The sequence below is a fragment of the Chroicocephalus ridibundus genome, chromosome 3 (genome assembly GCF_963924245.1).
Source record: "Chroicocephalus ridibundus chromosome 3, bChrRid1.1, whole genome shotgun sequence".
NCBI classification, from domain to species: Eukaryota; Metazoa; Chordata; class Aves; order Charadriiformes; family Laridae; genus Chroicocephalus; species Chroicocephalus ridibundus.
The window spans coordinates 94,451,933-94,472,633 of record NC_086286.1 but is presented as its reverse complement, the minus strand read 5'-3'; the positions used below and the strand labels follow the sequence as shown (position 1 = coordinate 94,472,633).

The 20,701-nt window shown below is 38.7% G+C and overlaps 1 protein-coding gene across 3 annotated transcripts in view; it reads right to left on the bottom strand.

The window, feature by feature from the left end:
• Positions 1 to 5,353: 5,353 nt before the first annotated feature.
• Positions 5,354 to 20,701, bottom strand: part of COL12A1 (collagen type XII alpha 1 chain) — a 102,062-nt gene continuing 86,714 nt past the window's right edge. For 2 of the 3 annotated variants that reach the window (XM_063330156.1, XM_063330157.1), the window contains 7 exons: positions 19,898 to 19,969; positions 13,202 to 13,237; positions 13,025 to 13,091; positions 11,203 to 11,391; positions 10,047 to 10,115; positions 8,827 to 8,997; positions 5,354 to 7,688 (listed from right to left, as the gene is read on the bottom strand). In XM_063330156.1, coding sequence (XP_063186226.1) covers positions 7,678 to 7,688; positions 8,827 to 8,997; positions 10,047 to 10,115; positions 11,203 to 11,391; positions 13,025 to 13,091; positions 13,202 to 13,237; positions 19,898 to 19,969 — 615 coding nt within the window. In that variant the 3' untranslated portion in view covers positions 5,354 to 7,677. The other variant, XM_063330158.1, reaches the window with a different exon arrangement.

Here is a 20,701-nt window from a genome sequence, read left to right as displayed (position 1 = left end):
TGTTATGCTGACATTTCTCACATCAGCAGAGTTTTTAGAACTCAAAACTTAAGGATAAACATCTAAGGATGGATATTGGGCCAGGATTCCTTTTCAGCTTTTTAGGGACAAATCCTAAATACACTGAAATCAAAAAAAGTTCAGTAATTATAAAAAAAATACCTTGGGCTTTGAAAAAAAAACAACCCTTCTCTTATCTGCAGAGGGATCCCTCCTTGACAGACTTCTTTGCCAGGCTAAACAAGCCCAACTCTTGCAATCACCAGGCGCTCCAGCCCCTGGACCACCTTGGTGATCCTCAACTGGACTAGCTCCAACATGTCCTTGTGCCTGAGGAGCCTGGAGCTGCACAGGCAGGAGGGCTGAACAGAGTGGAATAGCACATAAGCTTCAGGAAGGAAAGAGGGCATGGAAGAAGGGAAGGAAGACTGTGCAGGGGCATAACTGATAAAGAGAAAACCATTACTGTACAGTGTACAGTAATTTTAATTAATTTGTTCTGTTCTTTGTCATGAACGGGGCCCAAAACTGCAAACATTAAATGATGTGTTGCAACTTTCCAGTGGTGGTTGCTATGAGACACAAACGGCAAGCCATTATAACTGATAACATCTCACATTTGCTTCAGTTTGGCAGCTGTAAAAACAGTATTACTTGAATATTTATTAGTCTTATATACTTCTGCTTACCCAAACAGGAACACTTTTGTCATGATCAATACTGGAGTTCTGGTAACTTATAAATATCTTTCTTTTGCTCAGAGGCCAATAATTCTGGTGAATTTTATGGCAGAAGTCTCTGGAAAGGTGCCCTCTCTAATGGAAAAAGATACAGCTTTTGTTTTCTCCTTTCTGGTATTTCCTGAGCATCTGAAGCTTTTCTACTTTCATTACATCTGAAGGAATAAAATCCATCTCCTTCAGTATTTTTAACTTAAGAACTTTGCAGGGATAACATGCTATGAAAATGGGAGACAGAGGATATTTCTTCTCTGTCCTGTTTTTATTGTTTTTTTTCAATATTTAATATTATACAAATAATCTTGGTAGTGACTTAGAAGATAACGCAAGGCTGATTAAAGACGTCGAGTTATTAGAGTCATGTTGCCTTCAGAAACTAAGAGATAAATGAGTGTGTCAAAGTGAGCACCCAGAAATGTCATGTTCCCTAACCTTTAGCAACTCCTGAAAAATCCAGTAAGTAGCTTGCATCACTCTAGGGAAGAATCATAGAACCATAGAATGGTTTGGGTAGGAAGGGACCTTCAAGATCATCTAGTTCCAACCCCCCTGCCATGGGCAGGGACACCTCCCACTAGACCAGGCTGCTCAAAGCCCCATCCAGCCTGGCCTTGAACACCTACAGGGATGGGGCATCCACAATTTCTCTGGGCAACCTGTTCCAGTGCCTCACCACCCTCATAGTCCAAAATTTCTTCCTGGTAGCTAACCTAAGTCTTCCAGTCCAAACTCTTCCAGTTTGAAGCCATTACCCCTCGTCCTCGTAAAAAGTCCCTTTCCCTCAACCCATATAAATATAAATATGGGTTGAACAAACAAAAGGTACAGTGGTCATGAACTAAACCTTCAAGACATCCTGGACTGTCTATATCAAAATGAAAGACAGTAGAAGTCAAACTAGGCACTATTCTGTAAGAACAGTTCAGAAACAGTGATTTTCAAGAATGAAGAAATTCACAGCAGCAAAGTTGACCCAGAAATGAAACTGAGAGCAGCATCTGGGTGACAGCTCCAAATGGTCTTGTTGCATTTCCTCATCAAAAAAGAACCCAAATAATTTATTGCTAAGGGCTTTCTAGATCTCCAACCTTACAGAAGACATTTGTTGAATGAAGGCAAGACTATAAATTCAACCTCACTATACTCAGTGGCAAAATGTAGCAGATCTTACAGGAGGGAGGATTCCACTTTGCATTTCAGAATCACCCCCTGGGGTGCAGTTTGTCATAATTAGCTCAATGATCTCATGCATGACACAAAAGAACAAAACCAATGAGATGTGAGTCGTATTAAACAGCACAGGAAAATAACTCAATGAAAATGCAACCGAGCATTTCTCTTCAGAGGCCAATAGAGTATCAGCACTAAAATCCCTGTCTGAGTCTATCCTTTTTCACTGAATGTCATTGAAGAAGTGTTCAGACGTGAAAAAGCCTTCAAGAGAATTTCCTTTCATTCCCATCTCTTTTAATAGAGCATGAAACTGATGGCTGTGCATCTTTTAACTAGCTGTTCAAGGCAAAAGTTTGAGGTTTTGAGGCCTTCTGCAGAATATTGAAGGAACAAAAACTTTTCTTAGAAGCTTTGTTTTCTTGATGGCTATAAGCCAGTCTGATCTTTTTGACTTTGAAGACCAGGAATACAACTGCCTTCATATCAGTATGTTCAATGAGGCATCTAAAGTAGAAGGACACAAAAGGTATTCATTCTTATATTAAAAAGCTGACATGAAAATAATTAGTGTTTTCACAGTACAACATCTTCCCAAAAAGTTTTCCCATTTGTAACTTTGGTCTGAGCTGCAGTCAAAAAAATACCAACACAATATTTCTCTTCATAAAGGTAGTGGACAACCTTCAGGTTTATGTGACTCCTTTAATGTGTTTTCCATAGTGGAATTTATTTTGGAAACTTGCAAATATAAATTACTGCCTTTAAGATCTATATAGATTGATCAAGTTATCACTAATATACCTTTTTTATATATCAAAAGGGGCTTTCATGGGAACAAAGATCAAGAGCTTATGTTGTTGGTTGAAACTCTTCATGTCTGGCAAAATCAGTCACTGTCCCTTTATCTTCTGCTTTTATAAGCATCTCTGTGCAGTCAGTGCTAGGCCATTTGAAAGATTATTGCAAAACCACAACACAAATAAAAATGAAGGGAGGCACGTTTTCAAATAAGGCTCTTTACATGGTGTCCTTCACTCCAATTTGCCCATTATCGTACAGAGATCTCAGCAGTGATGCATTACCATAATATTTAGCCTTCATAAAACAGTAGCGCTGTGCAGGTATTTGTGCAGTTTTCCTATCCATTCTGTCAGGAATGTGAAGAACTTGCTCTCCGAGCAAATGTTTGCCAAACACAGAAAGACTGTCTTCATTAAGACTGTCCTCTCCGCAATGCTCAGCCCAGATTTCAAACAAGCAGCAGCCCTTTCCCACCTGGTGGTTCATACACAGTTTTTTCCAAAACGAGAGAAAATACGTATACAATTAAAATTGAGCTTTTAAACCATTTCCTTCTTTAAAACTTCCAGCCTATGTAAACTGCTCAGTTGTGCATGAGATGTTCAAGAACTCAAACTTGTTTGTATTTGCTTTGCATGTGTATTTCTCCAGGATTTGCTTGGCTCAGCTTTGCAACAGCTTTCCCAGAAGTGTCATCAGTAGCCCCCTGCCCCCCGAGAGTCATTCATTCCCCTGAGAATTCCTGGAAATGAGTTGTTCTTCCTTGTTGGCCTCCATCAGTAAACACTCATTTATGTGCTGTGCAAACGTTTCAAGTATTTTCTCCAGATTTCAGATGAAAGTCCTTTTTACTTCAAAATACACTGTCAGAAGAAGGATGCCTCTGTCAAATATCGTGGCACAGGTGAAAGAAGTGTTAACCAGGTTTGGGGATTATGGAGATTTTTTGATGAAATCCAAATGTTTACCGACACTCATCTCAAGTTCAGAGATGGTCATGACTCATACTTTGTAATTCTGTGCCTGTAGGAAGTACACATCCTAGAGATGGTATCCATCCTGCACATCCGTGAGCAGAATTTTGTCGTTAAAACGTACTAACAATAAGCTTAGGTTTTATTGAATGTTTAAATATTTCCGGCCACCAGATAATTGAATAGCAGCTTCCCTAATAAGATTGATATTAATAAAGGACACAAAGAATACAAGGCATGGTTGACAGGCATTGGGTGTGTTGTGTGAAGAAATAGAAAAATAATTTAAAATACATGCTTTAAATAAGGTAAAACTTTCTGCTTGGAGGACAGAAGGGAATCTTTTTTATGAAGATACGGGCATCTGGTTAAGCTTGTCCAAGGGACACCTTAATGCCAGAAAAAGTCAGATGGGAGATCAATTCAAGATGCTGATTTTTTTAAACACAATTCAGAGAAACATTTTAATTACTACTCCAAATTTCTACCGGTATCTTTTTTTCTGCCAGACACATGCACTTCTTCATTGCACATCAAGCTGCAGGATATGTTTTTGATAATTAACTCTCTGTAATTAGAAGAAAACATAAAGAATCAATGGCTTTGATTCTCCTTTAAATGTTCCTCAGTTCATCCCAGAATTACTCTCTTACAGTCTAAAAGGCATATGTCTGTAATCAGGATCACTCTTTGAAATGCCTTTTGTTTGGATTTCATTTCACTGATAACCAGTCAGGCACTCTATGGAGTTGTAGTATAATTTCCTTTTGTGGACACTAAAATTTGTCATATAGCTTCCAGCGCGGAGTAAAATTCAGTGAATGGGAAGCCAGCCTGCACATTTAGCTTCACTTCTGTGGCAGCTGTCTTGCACGATACTAATAAACGGCATTCCAGCTTTCCCAATGAAGTCAAAAAGCTTTGCTCCAGGTCCTATTGCAAAAGCCATTTCTACTTCTAAGACAGACCTTGGCTAAGATACCCTGGACAGGAAGGATCACCACCAGTTCACTCTCTCCTCCTCAGTTACCAAGTGACTCTTCTGGTCCGACGCAGTTTTGTTCTTTTCCAAATCATCCTTGTCACCCTCTCTAGGAAAAGCTGCATCACTGTGATCAAAGCTTGTGCAGGCACAGATGACGTCCTGAGAAGACAGTAGCCAGTTCATGGATGGTCCCATCAGGATGTAGCTCAGCAAACACCAGACACCCACTTCCTCAAGCGAGCTCTTTGCCCACACTGAACTCAGCGCTGCCGTGGCTACAATGCCCACAGCACATGAGGAATTAAAAGTTTGTGTGGCTTTAGGTACTCACTGCAGGCCAAGTAGTTCCTCAGGTGGAAAGAGTCTCTCTCTCTCTCTGCAACAGCCACCCATCAGAACGCCCAAAAAAGACAGCAACTGAAGCTCAAAGCCTCTCTTCTGTTTTCTTCACCAAAAGCCTTGCAGATTGAATTTTTTAAGTCTTATACCTCAGACAGAGGAAGCCTCTCCTCTTTCATCCACCCACCTCTAGACACCACAGCCCAAATAGCTATTTTAAGACTGTTCCCACTCTAGTTGATTTTGAGTACCTGGAATTTCCAAACGACTGAGTGAATAACACTAATAGAATACACACAGATCAGTCTCACCGTGCCTTTCAAAAAATGAACAGACACGTATAAATTTTCAGTAGTTTTATTGAAAAATGCCTCTTTCATTTCAGAAATAAATAATATAAGGCAGTGAAATTCACAATTTGCAGTTAAAATATAAAAGCAGCAATTCTATATCCATAGTCTTGCAAACAATTTCCAACTGCTTTTGATAACTAAGAAACATTGTATTCTGAAAAAAAAATTCCATACTAAATATACAACATAAACATGCAATTCCATCTCTGCAGGATTGACTGCAATTTGGCATAAAAGTTACTGTGTCTACAAACAAGGAGATTTCAGGCATTATTAAACCGTATCCAGTTGATACAATGATTTCAGCTACTTAATGTCTGTGGTGTTTAAAGGAGATGTATAAGAGCAGTATATGCTCTGCAAAGTGTAACTAAGAATAGAAGAAAATGACAATGACATTGGAAGGAGAGGGAACCTTTTGTTTCTTTCTTTTTTAACTAGATAATGCAGACCTGTGATCTGACCGAACTGCAAACATGCATTTGAAAAAGAAGAAAAATGTAGAGCTAAAGCAGACGGTCCGTAGAAAATTTGCAGCAGCTCTGTGGTTATTTTTGTTTTGGTTTTTTGGTTTTCTCTTTTTTATTTATTTGTTTTTACATTATTTTAATGAAAGGCAGCATTGGGATAACTGAATGCACATATTAACCTGTACGCAGCCACTATAAGCAAAAGTATTTTACAAGCGTTTCCAGAGCAATACGAAGTCTCTAGGTACACACATTGCTATCCCCACATAAGCAAGATACAAACCAGGGATGCATCTGATATGAAAAGACTGGAAAGCTACTTTGCTAAAGAAATGATGCGCTCTCCCTGTGTGTATCTGCAAATGCAAGTATAGCAAAACCAAAATACCGCCAACCCAAAAAACCAAAACAAGACCCAGATCTTTTATGGTTCTGGTTTTGCTTTTCTTGACAGTGATCTTTTCCAGCGCATGTGCTCAGGGTATTCTGGTGAATGCATTTCAACTCCATAGTCCTCATACTCGTCCTCTCTCCTTTCTGACTCCATAGGTACTATAAAGGGTTCACCTTCAGGCTGATAGGGTCCACTTTCAGGCACGTATGGTTCTGGTTGAAAATAGTTGTCCGATTGAACATAATAGTTATCGCATGTTTGTGAATCCACAAATACAACGAAAGTTAGTTTGCCTACATAATGTTAGTCCGATCTTATTTCCATATATAATAAATATATAAATTAATAGTTCACTGGGGGTATTTTTCATTTTTTTCATGAATGCTTTTTGGCAGTAAAATAATAAAAAGTTTAAAATTAATTTTGAAAGGCTTTGTAGTTATAATACACAAAACATTGCAGAAAGAGTCTTAAATTACGCAAGGGACCAGTTATTGTAAAAGGGGAAAAAAAAACCACCAAAGCAAATCAAATAAAAATATTATTTTACAGCTACTTCAGTAAATCCAAGCACTGGACTTTATTTTAGACTGCGTAATTAGTAGAAGACATGGAGCAGGTAAAATGAACGGGGGGGTTGGCATATACTAATTTTCTCTGAGAATGGGAAAGTAAATGTAGATATAACTATCATCACCAGCGGCAATATACAGTACATGTCATTTTCTCGTGCTGTTCCTCGTAACAAACCGAGTTACAGCTGGTGCTTCAGGAACACCAAAAACTACAGCAAAACAGAAGAAAAATAATTATAAAACTTTGGTATTTATAACTGCAGTTACAGAATCCAACAAGATTACATATAAAAAAGGCACATGCCCCGATTCAGACATGTTGGTAACAAGCAACAGACAGGTAGGTTTCATAAGTTGTCAAAGATGTTATTCCGGCATACAGCAAGCAGCAGCAGGCTTTTATGCAAAAGCATCATGTAGAGTTGTTAACAGATTTTAGTGGATACGGTCCCGTACAAACCATTTACAAGCCACAATTAGTTTACTATTTACATAAGTCATTTCTCATTTACCGGGTTAAATCTGTCTCTTCTAATGGCATTACCTTTGCTGGTTAGTAGTTTTATAAGCCTCCTTCACCACTGAGGCTTTTTTAAAAGTCTGGGTCTTTTTTTTTAAAAAAGAAAGACTGTCTATTTTATTATTGAAATGCAACCGGCTTAATGAATTGACATCACTGTCCTTTATCTCATTCACGAGTTGGGTTAGTAAAAAGAATCTCCCCATTCTATGAGGCCAACATGGTTCAAAAACCATATCCGTGGTGAAATATCCATACGGACTCATTTTCTAATAAGCACGTGCGCAAACATCTCAGAAACAGGATTTTCATGTATTCAAACTGTAAGCAGCACTGGCGACTTAGAAAATGTGTTAGCCGAAACCTGAAACAGGTCAAAGATGATGTTAGTCTTTTAAAAAGTCCATCTGATGTGCAAAAACATACTTTCATTCAACTAAATACATAACAGTTAAGTCATAGGCATATATTTATATATGTATACATAGCTGCTTACTAGAAAGGAGAACACTGCTGAATCACAGGTACAATTTTCTTTCTCTTTCATTTAAATAAGAATTTTGTGTGAGATCCGCACAACCACCTGGCTCTTTAACCAGCAGCACTGAGTCTGCAAGTGTGTACATATATATATATATATCTCTTTTCTTTTATTTTCTTTTCATGGGTACATGCACAATACACTAACAGCAAACCATATCCAATAGTAGTATCACATACACTAATTTTGAGATGTTGCAATGCATACATATTAATTTGTTAACAATACCGTGGTCCTGCAGGATCCCCATGTTAAAATATATTAGAATCTTTCCAGTCAGAAATTGGTGGCCGCTGTGACCCTTTATTTTGATTCCAGAAGCAGCCTACTGTTTTGAGCTACATCACAAAGTGGAAGGCTGATATGACCCAGGGCTAATCAGAGACTCCATGGCGTTTAACTCAGTAGAAATTGTAGGACAGTGGTGTTTTTCAGTTGTCTGCACTGTATCACCAAATGGATTTCCTTTGTGGGAAATTTTTATTTCAGGTATCAATTTTGTATAAATAATCCTGACATTGCTCAAAAAGAGACACACGGAAATTGCCAACCACAGCATTCTTTTTATTTTTCAAGAGAAACATGGAGAATTCAACCTTGTTCTGAAGACGATTGGAAGGGGTGGGGGTGGAGGGGAAAAAAGAAGAAGAAGAAAATGGTCACTTAAATCCTATGAGCAACATTATCAACGACTAACTGTCTATGTTTAAAAAAAAAAGACTAAAATATTTAATTACTACTTCCTATTTTAAGTAAACCGCATGTAACATCAAGTGAATCTGCATCAAAGTCCAAATGACTGCTCATATACCTGCACATTACAATGAGGCAGGCCTGCTCACTGCAACCACTTCCTCCTGATTCAGTATGTCCAGGCTAGCAGGACTGTCTCATGTAAAGCAGCTTAATATGAACAGCCACATCTGCAAAGGCTATTTAAGGCAAGTTGTTCATAACCTACCTGGGAATCCTTGGCCATTGTAAGGGATGCTAGCACACTGGGATGAATCACAATATCCTGGTGGCCCTGGGGGACCTCGAATACCCGCATTTCCAGGACGACCGGGCGGCCCTGGTGGTCCTCGTGATCCTGTGGAGCCTGGTGGACCAGTTCTAGACTCTCCTTGTGGACCTATTTTTAGAATTGAAAGGTTGGGGGCTTGTTTTCTTTAAGAGCTAGCTTGATAAAACAGCTAACATTACTGCTGTCTAGACTACACAGTCTAGGCTATGTCTTTGGTGAGAAAACACTTGCACTTAGTTGCTAAATGGGGGTCAGCAGAAAGAAAAACAAAAGAAAACTAGAAATGTGACTCATCATTAGTTGCTTCCCTGTGTGTGGCTTACTTACGGATTTATTCACAGAAACTGATTTAGTAAAATTTCAGCCAAGTAAGAAACATCAATGAATTCTCTGGTTTATTTCCCCTCCATGTAAGATACGAAGATCTCAAGGGAAACTACTAGATTAGACAAGCACACTGGTTTTCAATTAAAATATAGGAGTACATTAATTCTGCTACCCTCTAGCCCCAGGATAGATGAGGTAATGTTTTTTTTGGAACCGGTCTTATTATGGTTAGCAGAAAAGTAAAGCTTCAAGTAACAGAGGCTACAATTTGCTGCAAGCATCTGATGGGTCCTGTAATGAAAAACCATGTTGAGCTGAGTAAACTACAAGGAAACAAATGATGTAGCTGAATTCTGCCAAGGTGTCAGTGAACAAAATTGCATGATACAAAGACCAAAACGAATAGTCAAATCATCTGACTCTATCATCTGGTAACCCTGCTTGTGGGAATATTTTGAAGTCCAGGGACTATTTGTAGTTCTGTAATCACAAGTAAATAATGGAACTAGATACTGCAAAAGTATCATCTGATAACACTTACGAAAATATCCATCAAATATTTGGACAATGTATTTTCATTAAATACATTTTCACACAAGCAAGCATACTAGAAGAGTAAATTACAAGATAAAGATAAATACCTATTAGCCACATCCAAAAATCTTTCTGAATTGCCCTTTTTTGTAGGGGTTTCCAGTAAACTCTAATAAAAAACATGAACTGAACAGAGTAAAGCATGTTCATTCACTACATGTAGTCTGGTTGCCTATGAAGAAACATTGTCTTTTTCTCCTACTTTTCTGTAATCTGATAAAACAAGAAATATTTACCAGGTGGTCCCGGCAAACCTCGTGGTCCTTGAGATCCAGTCCCTCTTTCACCTTTCTCTCCAGGCATTCCTATAAAATAAAATTTAAAAAAGCAATAAAAACCAAAGGAAGGAAACTACATCAACAAATATTTCTTTATGCTCTCATTGATATTAATATTTAGTTCCCATTATTTAATGTAACAAGGCTGGTCAAACCTTATTTTGAACAGATGTCCAAATGTGCATTTGGGAAAATAATTTGGATATAAATATATATTAACCTACAAATAAAGTAGTATGCAGAGGTAATTTAGTGTGAATAAACTTTCTCAAACATAGAAAAGTCTTTGATATACTTAAAATACCACAGAACCTTATTATTTTAAATTACAAACAGGAAGGTATTTTCAAGCTTGCATACTTCTGCTATAAAGGATGCTTTAGACCTTCTTAGAAACAGTTATGATGAAGTTTAAGAAAGAGCAGAACTCAGAAATTCATTCTTCCTTGATTTTTTTAAGTCTATTTTAAAGATTATACTAACACATATGCCAGAAAACACAGCACTGAGTCTATGCTACAGTAGAGTAGCTGCAATAAGCAAAGGCCACAATGCAGGACAGTACAGACACTCCATGTCATTGCAGGGGTCCAAGGTAGCCACAAAATGGGTTTACACATATGCTCAAACTCAATTCAGAGTTGCTTCCCTCCCTCAGAACACTGCATAGAGCCAAGGATGTAGACCTAATTCTTTCAACTCCTACTTTTTATTCTTGGTAATGACTCATTTTCTCTCTTAATCACAGTTCTGTTCTGCAAAGAGTTGTGTTACTCCAAACAGCCTTTCAAGATGTAGCTGTTTAGTGCCAGAAGAGTTCTGAGAACATTCACTTTCCTGGGATATCCTGTGGAAGCCTGAGACAGCAGCCAAGATGTTATACCAACTTGTGATTCATGAAACACGAGCAGGGGAGAGACAGAGGAAAACACTGCCGTAATTAACCTTGTCCTCAAGAACATCAGTGTCCCTCAGTTGCATCGCAACTGACCTAACAGGCGAATGCTAGCAGTGGGCTTCCTAGTCTGACATGGTAAAGGGATCAGACTGCTCCTCTGGCAGCCTCTGCACTATGTCCACTGTGAAATATACAGCTGCCTTGGAATTTACTCACCTCTTTCACCGGGTGGTCCTTGGACCCCAGGAGGCCCTGGGAATCCTGGTCTTCCTCCAGGTCCAGGCTCTCCTCTTGTCCCAGCAGCTCCTGGGGGACCAGGTGGTCCTGGTGGCCCTGGCTGGTTACGATTTGAATAATAATCGTTCGGGATCTGATTCAGCATTTGATTGAACCGGCTCATTTGACCTTCAAAAAGGAAAGAAAAATAAAGAAAAATAAAAAAAGTTCAATAAACTATGTGAAATGAGTGAAAGTCTTTTATCAGAGTGGAAAGGAATAACAAATCATCTCTCTTCGTTAAATCCTATCCTTGTTGCCATTCAATAAATTAGCAGCGAACTGGTACAGATGAATTAGAAAGACTTAAGATGAATATCTGATAAAAAGGCTGAACATAAATGGAGGAGGGAGGGAAGAAAGGTAAGGGGGATTCTGGAAGCCAATAACATTAATCAAAATTAATTTTAAAGGGATTAAAGTCACAAAATACACATTTGTTTACAACATTCTTGCCATCACAGCTCTTATTAAGAGTTTCTACTCTGAAGAACAGAAATGAGTTGTTACACTTCAAAAGGTGGAGTATCACATTTCTATGTACTTTCAGAGCTCTGAAGCTACCACAAACACAGTATAAATTTTTCTCAGGTAGAGCAAGCAGCGCACAGCCTATGAAGTTGCTTTCTTAAGCCTGTAGGATGCACAGGCTTCTACCTATATGCCTTCTGCATATAGGCAAATTTCATTTCCAAATAAATGTGTCTGAACAAACGCAACAGTATTGTGTAGCTATGCAGAAATGAGCCCTTAATGGTGGGTGTGTGGGGGTGTGTGTGTGTGTGTGCGCGTGCGCCACATCTAACCCTACTTGATTAGTGTAATGTGTCAGTCCTATCATAACCCTGAAAAGATCAGCTGAATATGAAAAAAAAAATAAGGCAGGGATGTTCAAAAAAGAGGTGCTAAAAGAACTCAGGTAACACATCATAAGCCTAGCATGTTCATGAATGTACTTTTCTTCCGCTGTGATGGGTAACTAATAGATGCATTTCAAATAGCAGCCACCCCAGACATTTTAAAGGACATGCTGTCCCCATTCCTGTACACAAGCACTGCTAACGAACCAAAAGGTACATCTGTTTACCTCAATCGGCACTTGCCCTTGTCATAGAAATAATATTAAGAACAATTTATGGGCACATTTGTCTCTGCCCCCCTCAGCAGATCTACTGATGGCAAAGAAAGCCTCTGTAGAGAACGCTTTCACGGACTGCAGAGCTGCACCCTGTGGCAGTAGAGGACTGCAATTCAATTTGGAGTCCTTATCCAAATAAGTATCATTTTCACTGCCATAACACAGCTGATTCTGTGCACAGTATTTACCCAACACTCATCTGTCTTTTCCTGCTAGCAAAGTACCTGCAGTGAGCATCCTTTTTCTCACTGATTCCCTCCTCCTGAAGATAAGACATGTCTAATGAAAAAACGTATCTTGATTTTATGACGAAGATGAAGTAATTTTGGACCAGATTGACAAAAGGAAAGTCACTTTCCTTGTACAGAGCATTAGACTTGCATGCGTATTGCCAAAGGTCACAGATTAGTTCACGATCAAGCTAGTCATCTGGATCTGGCAAAAATTTAGTGCTACATTTTTTTCCACCAACTCATTGGCATTGGACAGCTATCAGATCACTCATGTTCTTGCTATGCTCTGTGGCCAGTATCTCTCACCTTCAATTTAAACCACTGTTTTCTCTTTGAACAAACAAAGTAATAAATTATTAGTATGAGCAACAAAGCAAGCAACACTGTTTACCATTTATCAGTTGTTCACAAACTTGTCTTGCGACTGCTCGCATCATGTTCTGAGAAGCAATGTCACCCTAAATAATCAAAACCAAACCAAGTGTTTTATTAGCAAGTGTCTGTGCTTTTAAAGACATAGTGATTAATTAAAAGAATCTGAGAAAAACTGACTTTAAAGCAGACTTACTCTGTCACCTTTTTCTCCCTTCATTCCAGGTGCACCCTAAAACAAATACAGTAAAAATAAAACAACTGAAGGATTATGTCATTCCACCCCACCTACAGGTTTGATATATGCAATTTTAGAAAACATTTTGACTCCTTCAAGAAGACAGACCTGGTCCTCCTTGAACTTTACATTTCAGAGATGCTACAGCAGGTGCCAAAAAAGACTGGACAAGCAGTGATCTTTTCGTATAATCAAACACACTGACATGCAGAAGAAAAAGATCTGAAGGAAAAATTCAAACTAGAGCCAAAGAAACTGACGTATTCTGACACTGGGAGCATACTGGCAATTTGAAAGTTGAATTTCTAGCATTCCACTTCTGTAAATGGTGAATAGTCTTGTGTGAATTATATATGACTGTTTAATTTTAAGTCTTAAGCCAACTCATCATTAAAGAAGGTAAGCTAGGAAGAATAACACGTGTGTAGGAAGGGTAGCTGTCTCCTTAACACAGACCCTGTGTTAAGCAAAGAAGCGCTATGCAGAGATGACACATAAGATCGACAGATGCCATTAAGCGCTTATTATATTTATAACGACAGCTTCCCTGCTAATTCTCAACCTTTTCTGGTCATACGATAGCCTCATAGAAGTCTTAGCTTGAGCTACTTTATAATTATTGACATTTTCCAAGAGCTAACTTTTGTCTAACAGCAATTTCCATTGGCCTTTGAATATTCTAGTGGGTTTTATGGGTTTTTTGGTTTTCAAGAATACTATGTAAGAAGCCAACCAGAAGGACTGATTCTAGTTTTTATGTATGTATGTGTCCATGGCCAGAAAAACATCAGGTACGCTGTAAAGATGTTTTTAAATGCTGAACTGGAGATATGCAAGCACAATGTACTCTGCAAACAAAATTTTGAGTGCGCCTCTCACACAACATTCCAAGATTTTAGCCTTATGTTTGCATTCCACTGCTAGCAAAGAAAAGCATCAAGAGAGAGCAAATCATACTTTCCAAAGAAAATGTAATTACGATGCTGGGTATGATGGATTTTTAAAGATTTTCAAAACAGACAGCAATGATCTCAGAAGGATGTTTATCACTTGCTTTGATCTATTTGACATTATTTTGGCCACAGTAAAAATGGCAAATGCCCATTTAAAATAAGTAAAAAATTAGATTCACAGTCATTTGGTTTAGCCACTAGGTCACTCTTTAAAAAATTATTCTTTCAATTGTGACATCAAAATACAAAAGAAAAAAAAAGAAAATTGCATTTACTGCAAGACCTCCTTAGGAAGCTGTTACGAATAGCTCTTCCAATGCTCTTGAATACTCACTGTAACAAATACCATGTGTGCCAAATTCCAGGGTAGTACAAATAAAATTTTGCCCTAAACTATGCCTCCTTAAGTGCCCAGTGTGAGTTTTACAGGTGACTTCAGTGGATGCAGAGTTAGGCCACAGCTGAGTCCTCCTAAAAATCACAGGTAAATTCACCTGCCAGAATGTGTCCAAAGAGCACAAGAGCTTTGTTAGTCAAGCAAAAAGGGGCTAGTATGAGTTCAAATAGATTTTCACTTGTAGCCTAAATGACTATTTGCACATAAGGTATATTTCAAAGGTGAAGACCAGTTTGGTCATCTTCTGCTCTGCATGGATCTCCACATAGTTACACATACATCCTAGGTATTACTGCTTTTTAAATTGTAGTATTTCTTTAAGGAGCCTGTTTATCACCATTTACAAAGCAAAGGCTAAGTGTGGGCCGCAGCTGTTTCTCATAACATTCCCACAGTACCCACAATTAATTTCAACAACACAAGACAACAAATCATTCCACTGAGGTCACAGCGGATGCAATTCGAATGCGGTGGCACTGCTTCATAGACTTCCATCAAGGTTTTCGGCAAAACAAATTCCCATGGGGTATGTCGGGGTGTGAACTCAGTACGCTACCCGAGCTTCTCTGCAGCAGTGCTGCATACACCTACCCCATGACACGCCACAGGAAAAACGAGGCAGCTCATCCATCAGTGAGTTAAGCAGTTGGAATACCATACATTTGCATCAGGCATAACAGATCGTTCACACAAAATTAGTTGTACAGACTCAAATGAAAGATGTGACACTAGAATAAATTATGCCACCAATGAGACAGTTACTAATATGTAAACAATATACCCAGCAAACCGCTGAATATTCTCTCCCTTCTGTCCTTCGCTCTTTCATCTGTATCTTTTCTTACTCTGTGAAGTCCACAGGGAAAAGGTCTGTCTTTTAGTTTAGCTTAGCACAGCCACACGCTGAAACAGACCATGGACTTGTAAATGCCATAACCACATAAATAAGCTGTAACAATTAAAACTACCCGGAAAATATGACATTTCTACCTGTCATTCTCTAATTAAATTGTGATAAATACTGATGTACTGAAGCTCTAAAAGACATGTAATTTGACTCTCAATTCAGACATTAATGCCTCAGTCATAAACTATCATTTTATCTGAAATATCAATTGAATAGAATTGCAGGTTTTTCTGTTGCTCTAGTCTGTAGTATGAAAATCTGGGGGAAAAAATATTAACAAATTATTTGGTGTTTCTCCTTGTGTTTGAAACTTGGCAACTTTTGGCTATTTTCTGAAAGCATATTCATTTGACGTTATCTGCTTATTATAACGCCTGCTCATTCTAATTCTCATTCTTTCTAAGGCTTTCATGGTACAACCTTGTATTGTTTTGAGTGGAAGAAAATCATGCAGTATGTTTTCTTGATTATTCAGTAGGTAAGTGCAAGCACTAGAAATCAGATTTCTGGTCTACTATCCCACCAATATTCTAATAACTACTTAAAATGCCCTGTTCCGATGAATTCACTTGCTAGCTCATTCATACAACAGAACTATACACAGAAGAGAAAAGAGAAATTAAGCAAACTTAAAACGTTCAAATCCTATATACTGTTTCTGGCAATATTTTTGCTGACCAGTCAAGAAAAGTTCCTCCTGCCTTCAGCCACAAGCCATGTTGGTAAGACAGGAAGGCGCTCTGGTAACAAACGCACAACATTGCTCCAAAGTATTGACAGCAAAGGTCCCCCAGCTAGAAAAATGCTATGGCTATTCCTTAATTATAAGTGATATATAGTCAACTTTACAATTCATCTTCAATTTGTGACCTTGCAAAGATACAATGATTCAGCTTGATGATTGGAAATCTATGGGCTATTCCAAACTAACTCTAAAATTTGAAGATTAGAGGCTGACTAGCTATGTTAACAATAAAGTTCATTTTCTACCTGGATGTTTTAGAAATATGATTTCCAAAAAATAATAACAACTGCAATTGCTGAGTTGCTATTTGCATCTTCCTCCCACTTGGTTATATTCTTCTTGAATTTCAGTTTATTTTCTTTTAATAGACAAAAACGTGCAATTTAGCCAACTGCTTGCCAGCATTTTGAGAAGCAGCAGCTGCTGCTGACATTCTGTTTTGTTGATATCCTGCAATGAAGGAGTCACTTGGGGTCAGTGTGTGGAAAAGCTAGTTTATGCTGCATGTGGGATTTTTCTGAGCTGTGGGATGAAGGCTGGGGCTACAGCAAAGTTCTATGGCTGAAGGAGGACAAAACAAAGGAAATTTTGCTATTTTTACTTTGAAAGATAATGTGCTCAATTGTTTCCCCCAAAAGAATGTTTTTTGCTCCCCACAAGAACCACCAGTTCACTGCTCCCAAAGCAGTGTCTTTTTGAGACTTCATCTAGGATGTCTGCACAGATGGATACAAGATCAGTAAACACATGGCAGCAGAGAATGGAAAATGCTCAAAAGCTGCATTTAACTCGCAACAAACATCCCTGCTAGGGATTAACCTCTAGAGGTTTTCACAGTCTATTTGGTCCTGGAGACATCAGTCTAATAGCACCTTATATATAAAACATGAATGCCTTGCACTGTTTCCTGGGGACCTTCTAGACCCTGTTGTCACAGAGTCTGGTTCATAAACAAGACACCTCTACCCTAAGACCACTTAGTGTGCCTACACATGCATTACCATTTTCACCCTCACACCTATAAAACAGTACTGGAACTTTTCTTCTCTGATAGTCCAAGATCTTCTATTTCCCATAACAATTTTTCACAGGAAACATATCCGTTTCTTCTTGAGCTAATATCCTCTTTTAGATTAATGACTCTTTCTTACCCTTGATGGTTGTTACCCTATGTTATATTTACGGAAATTTTCACTCTCTGTTGGACGAGATAGACAGAGGACAGATATTTTAGTCTCCTTGAGGATAGTCAGTGCTCAATTCCTAATAGATTACTGACTCGTTTGTGTTCTTACTGTTCCTTTTTCAGTCATTTTGTTACTACAATGAAAAAAACACCTGAGTTTTGGAACTTATAGAATCATAGAATTGTTAGCATTGGAAGGGACCTTAAAGATCATCTAGTTCCAACTCCCCTGCCATGGGCAGGGACACCTCCCACTAGACCGGGCTGCTCAGAGCCCCATCCAGCCGGGCCTTAAAAACTTCCAGGGATGGGTCTTCCACCACCTCACTTGGCAACCTGTTCCAGTGTCTCACCACCCTCATGGTGAAGAACTTCTCCCTAATGTCCAGTCTGAATCAACCCATCTCTAGTTTTAATCCATTCCCTCTAGTCCTACCATTACCTGACATCCTAAAAAGTCCCTCACCAGCTTTCTTGTAGGCCCCCTTAAGATACTGGTAGGCCACTATAAGGTCTGGTATGCCACTGTAAGGTCTCCTTGGAGCCTTCTTTTCTCAAACTTGGAATATTGGAAGTACTTATAAGCAGATAATGAAGTCAAATTTCCTATTTCCATGAAAATTCAGTTAACACTTGAAGTATCAACTTGTTCTAGTATAAGTACAGATTAAAGTAATGTTTACAGCCACATTCGTGGTGTGGTCTGCCTCAGCTTAGCACATTAGTGTTATTTAACACATCAGGAGAGAGATTCCATTGACTGCATTCACTGGGAATGTCTTCACAACACCAAGGCTCTTCATAATTTACATGTAGCTGTGTATCTTTTGCCTGGGGTATAATGTCCCTTGCTTTGTAGGGGTCTTTCACCTGACTTGCGCTGCATAGTGCCAGCAATACAGATTGTTCAGGTAGAGGAAAAAATGGCAGGATCTGGTCGAAAATTATTTACTCCTTTTATTTACCAGAGGCAATGTGAAGCTTTATTGTCTTTCTCCAGGACAGGAAGTAACAAATTCAGGCAAGCCTGAACTATGATTTATGACACCACAAGTTGCATTTGGCCATTAGGCTGCACCTTTGGCAATTCTAATACTAAACACAAAGGAAAGGCGTTGAAATTCTGTCCACCAGGAGTCTGATAAAACATCTGTGCAAGGTGCAAGCCAGAATTCCTGCTGGGATCTGTTCTAGAAACATAAGAAATGGTAAATATGATGCACAGTGTCACATTACAAGAAAGTGCAATAACTGGAAAAAAAAAATGTATTTCTAACTGAAAGGAACTCTTCAGATTAGAGCGTAGGAGAACTTATACATCATGCTTGGACAGGAGTTGACTGCCTTGCTTTGCAAAATCACTGAAACTGGGCTTGTAGACAAAGTTCTTTCTATGCACCTGCAGAAAATCTTTGCTCTGAACTGAGTCAGTTATCCAGTGTCCCAGGTGAAGGAAAAGTTGAGTACACCTGGTAGTTTGAAGCTCACTTGTGAACAAACCACAGCACCTTGTGCCCCAGCTACGTCTATCAAGCATCTGACCTGGCAGGAATTTTACATTAGCAATGTACGTCTAAAGGCAGGAAAGCTTCAGTGCTTTCCTAAGACACTCAACGTCCTCTACTGAAAGGAGAAATGGGATTTATAGGTATGAGAACATATGTATGAGAAAATGACCCAGTTTCCAGGTGTTCCTAGGAACTTCCACTTCATAACCATCAAGCTGTCCAGACTACTATATATTCTTCCAAATTATCTATCTATCGTATACACAATGACATTGAAGGGGGATGGAAAATTCTGGCTGATTGCCAGACATTAAGGTACAAGTAATGAATGACTTCCTGTTTCAATTGCTGTCTCCACTCCTGACTCAAACATCCTATAAATGAATCCATTCAAATTTCTGCTGAAACTGTTGGTGGGAGGCAGCACCTCCCGCTCTTTCTCCCTATTCAGGATGCACTTTAACTTTAAAGGTTTGAATAGAACCCACAGAAACCACCCCCTCCCCCCAAGTAATTTTGAAATCACATTATAAAAAACACAAAACACTTGCAAAACAGAAATGATTATGTAACATTATCAAAGATTGTTCATTTTCAGCAGTAAACCACTTTTATACTATATACACACATACACAAATATAAAGACTTTCCAGTCATTTTGCTGACCCAGTTCTTCCTGCTTATGCAGTGTAGGAATATATATCTTGGCACGTAATAGTCCATGATCTTTTTAGTGGAAACCACAGACCACAATTTCCAGCCCCAACTATTAAACTCAGCAAAATGGCATACTGTAAAAATAAAACTGATAGAAAAAAAGGCTTGCGGTCTTAGGTCAGCTCCATTGTATTAACCACTGTCATAAGTGCAAGACAAGTATTTAAAGCAAGGAGCAGTCTCATATTCATCAACAGACTGTAATTTTAAATTTGATACTATAAGCGTATCATTATCTTACTGGTGTCCCACGATCTCCTGGCTTCCCTGGTTTTCCACTTGGGCCAGCAACTCCTGGAACTCCTGGGGCACCCTACAGCAGAAGACATGTAAATTGAATTGTGGAAATCCACAATGGCCTAAGTGCTAATAAGAAATGTGTTGTTGTAGTGAGTGCAAAGCAATACTGAAAATGTCAGGTTTTGGGTGTTTTTTTCTGTTAAATACAGATCAGGCTTGAAAACTTTCCTCCAGAAAAAATGGTTTGTTTCTTCACAGACATGTGTCCTTTTACATAACACCAGTTTAACAGGCATTTCTGAATCTAAAAATGTGTCTGTATGTTTTTTCTATTGCTCCTAATGACGGATTCCTAAAGCAGTACAAGACAGTTTGGCCTCCTAACTTCATCTAGGAGGTCTGTGATCCGTGTAAAAGTCCACAAGAAGCCCATAAAATTCATTCTAGTGATACTAGATAAATATGAACAAATAAAAGACCGGTGTTAGGTTATATGATAAAAGCTTATCTGCACACCCACAAAAGAGCACCAGAAAGACAAACATGGGGGAGCAGGGGCAGCCCAAATAATACCGTGCCCTAGCGACTCCTGTCTATATAAATATACGTGGTAAAAATGTGCGCTCTGTGTACATGTGCCTACTGACAATACATCTTCTGACTCACTACTGGTTGGAACTGGTAACATGGAGCTGCAGCAACTTGCTTATCTCAGGCTGTCTGATCCAGCATAACATGTTTTTCTCTAACAACCAGCACCTTTTCTAACGTGATCCCACAAAATAATGTGGGATCACGTTAGAAA